Below are 3,105 nucleotides of genomic sequence, written 5' to 3' on the forward strand. Positions count from 1 at the left end.
CATATCAAAGCAATAGTTAATCTGTTTGTCTTTGTCATCTGCACACTACACGCAAACACAAACACACACAGACCTATCTCAGACAGCAAGACTTCAGCATTGTGTCTGTGTCCTGTTCCCTGGTACACTAGTCCGATGCCAATTACAGCAGCAACCTGCAGAACAGAGACAGAGAATTTATTTTAAAAACAGCACACACACTAGGGACAGAGAACAGATACAAGTCTTGTGAGATTAGTTGAACTGATTGAGCAAGATTCATCTTACCTGAACATTGTGTGGTACGTCCAGCTCAGTAGAAGTGGGTGGGAGTAGAGCAGGGATGTGTATACTGAGCAGGCGGGTGATTGACATGTCCATGGTGCCCAGTTTGGCTGAAGAAACTCCCAGTAGGAGGCCAATACTGGTCATCTCAGTGCCCTGACATTTGGAATGTAAAAGCAGTCTTAAAAAAATGGTAAGTTTAGCAAAATTTACATTTTTATTTTCACACAAATGTGATGTGTGTACACACATACTAGATACCTGCTGCAGCAGAAGAAATTACTTCCAATCTTATCAACTCTAACTGTGACTCTGTTATCTGATGAGTTTAGTCAACACTTGCTGACCGTGACTGACGGCTTTCATTAGACACCTGTGAATCCCTGTACCGTGTGGCTAATAATTACACAGACAGACTACGTCCCACCTCCAAGTTATAAATACTCTAAAATAGTATTTTCTATTCACAAGTTACCTAAGTGTAATGTAAATAATGGACCACAGACTCTTTCAAATAAGAAACTTAGTTTCCAAGTTGCTGATAATATTAATTTTGTACAGAATATTTTCAAATCAATCACTTCACTCAAACAAACTTATAACCACCGTCAGCCAGTCAGCTAATCCTTAAATCATGCAGGAAAGACCAAAACAAAAATATGCTTATGGTGAGGGAACATTCACCAAGCATTCATGACACATTAATCAAACGTATGCAAAAGTGTAGATTTTGATGCCACAATTAACTAAAACGCTGGTGTAGGCTGCAGCAACAAGGTAACCCACTCAGAAACTAGAGACACAGGCCCATGTCACACCTCCTGTCTTTCTAAAACCACAACCATACCCAATTCTAATGAAGTGATCCAAAGTATGTCAGTTTCTATTCATGTTGTACAACAGAAATTACAGTGGGAGAAAACCACCAGCTACAAACAGGCTTCACTGTCAACCACATACATGGCTTTGAATGAGAGTGAAGGCTGTCAGTTACACATAACTGTCTTATTTTACTCTCCAACTCTTCAGTGTTTGCTGCCATATGGTCTTCAAATCGGTGTGTGCTAGTCTGAGCTGTTTGCATTATATAAATGCATGTAAGCATCTTAAACTGTACATTGAATATATCTTATTGAGGCATTTATAATTTTCAAGTTAGTTTAGGGTTCAAACTTTAAACCTCTGAGCTGAAAGCTTTCTAAATAGATCATAAAGTCAGGACAGTCAAGTTTGATTTAGATTTCAGGTCCTTTAAAGTCTTACATTGCATTTATACAGAAATAACTGACAGGCAAATTTCTTTTATCTAAATGAATGACTGCTTTTTATAACATCTTGATTCACACTAGGAACTGAAAATCAATTAAACTCAAACCCAGTGTGGACTCTTTGTGGATTTGGTGCGAGGGTTCGTCTTTAACCACATTTTTACATTGACTTTTTAATAGAGCAAAAATAAGTTTTGGCTTGAAGCATCCTGTTGTTTTTCTCACCTGAAAGTGGAAGGACTCATCTTGTTTCAAAGTTCTCAGAGGCCAGAGTTTCGCTTTGACTGGCTGCCTGGCTCTGATGCGACTTTTCGGCTCTCATTTACAGTCATCTAGAGAAAAGTATGTGTGCGTGCGCTTGCCAATGACAATGGGTGGGAGGTGCCTTTGTCTAAACTGTATTTAAGGTAATATCTGTTTCCTTTCTCGCAATTCTTTCTGACATGATGTGTGTACCTTTTGTTTGTACTGCAGTAAGAAACAATAATTTAGATCATCTACTGTAAACTGAGCATTACAATGGAAAGTATTCATTAAACCTAAAATATTCCTTCCTGTATATGCTTGTAGGGTTATAATAAGCAGTGGATGCTTTGTTTATGCCGTAGTACTCAGGTGTAAACATTTGTGTGCATTTGCGTATACCTTGGTGAGGTAGTCGTGTATGTTGAGTGTAGCCAGCTTTGTGAGGTGCCCATTAAGGCCCAGGGCCATAAGGAAGCCTGCATACTCATTAGCCAGCTCAGGGCTCTTTGGTTTGTTGTAGTCAATCCAGGCTGATTCCACCTTAACAAATAAAAAGAATTTATTTTTTGTACAAGAACACAGTAAGTAGAAAAAAAAAAAATGACCAATTTTAGCTTGAACAACTAGGACCACAGTCTTACTGAATTTAGGCAGTTCAGACTTTCATATACTAATTTTAATATTTTTTGCTTATTAAAGGTGATGTGCTTTATAATAATAATGCTAAAAAGAGATTACCTTAACATTGAGAAGGAATATAATGAGTACTCTGAGTACACACAATGATTCAGTTCAACCAATCAAGGTAGTAAAGTAAAAGTCACATGTTCCTTTGAAGGTATGTACACAGGATAAGTGAGGGTGATCAGATGGAATTGTAGTGCTGATTTCAACCTCACCTGTGAAGCAGGGGCTATTTTGAGTCCAGCAGCGACTCCATTATGGAAGCTGGGCCAGCTGGTCATGTTGGGAGGAACATCAATGTTCCCACTGTTCAGATCTACCATAGTGTTCCTAGGAGGGGCACGACCTGGTGCAGACAAATGAAAATACACCAGAACATTTAGAGGCACATAAATACAGGAACCTTGGACATTACGAAAAAAAAGTTTGTATTGGCAAAAAAAATTAATTGAATTGAGAATGCCTGAGTGATTGTTCAGCTGTTCAACAGGGCAACCGTGTTTGTCATTAGACTCTTCACTTCGCCTGATGCTGTTTTTCTGTTTCTGTGCGTTTATAGAATGGACTTAAAAAACAAAAGCATATGGAGAAAGTTTTTTCTATATTTACACATATACATACATATATATATATATATATATAT

At 38.0% G+C, this 3,105-nt stretch overlaps 2 protein-coding genes across 7 annotated transcripts in view; one reads left to right on the forward strand and one right to left on the reverse strand.

The window, feature by feature from the left end:
* Positions 1-3,105, forward strand: part of pank1a (pantothenate kinase 1a) — a 283,668-nt gene that overhangs the window by 228,314 nt on the left and 52,249 nt on the right. The window lies entirely within an intron of this gene.
* The window catches only part of anapc1 (anaphase promoting complex subunit 1), a 48,542-nt gene that overhangs the window by 21,797 nt on the left and 23,640 nt on the right, over positions 1-3,105 (reverse strand). For all 6 annotated transcript variants that reach the window (XM_067514311.1, XM_067514303.1, XM_067514350.1 and 3 more), the window contains exons 32-35: positions 2,678-2,808; positions 2,178-2,318; positions 268-420; positions 74-155 (exon numbers count right to left, since the gene is read on the reverse strand). In XM_067514311.1, the coding sequence (XP_067370412.1) occupies positions 74-155; positions 268-420; positions 2,178-2,318; positions 2,678-2,808 (507 nt within the window). The remainder of the gene's footprint in view (positions 1-73; positions 156-267; positions 421-2,177; positions 2,319-2,677; positions 2,809-3,105) is intronic.

Source organism: Channa argus, chromosome 1 (genome assembly GCF_033026475.1).
Source record: "Channa argus isolate prfri chromosome 1, Channa argus male v1.0, whole genome shotgun sequence".
Classification (NCBI taxonomy): Eukaryota; Metazoa; Chordata; class Actinopteri; order Anabantiformes; family Channidae; genus Channa; species Channa argus.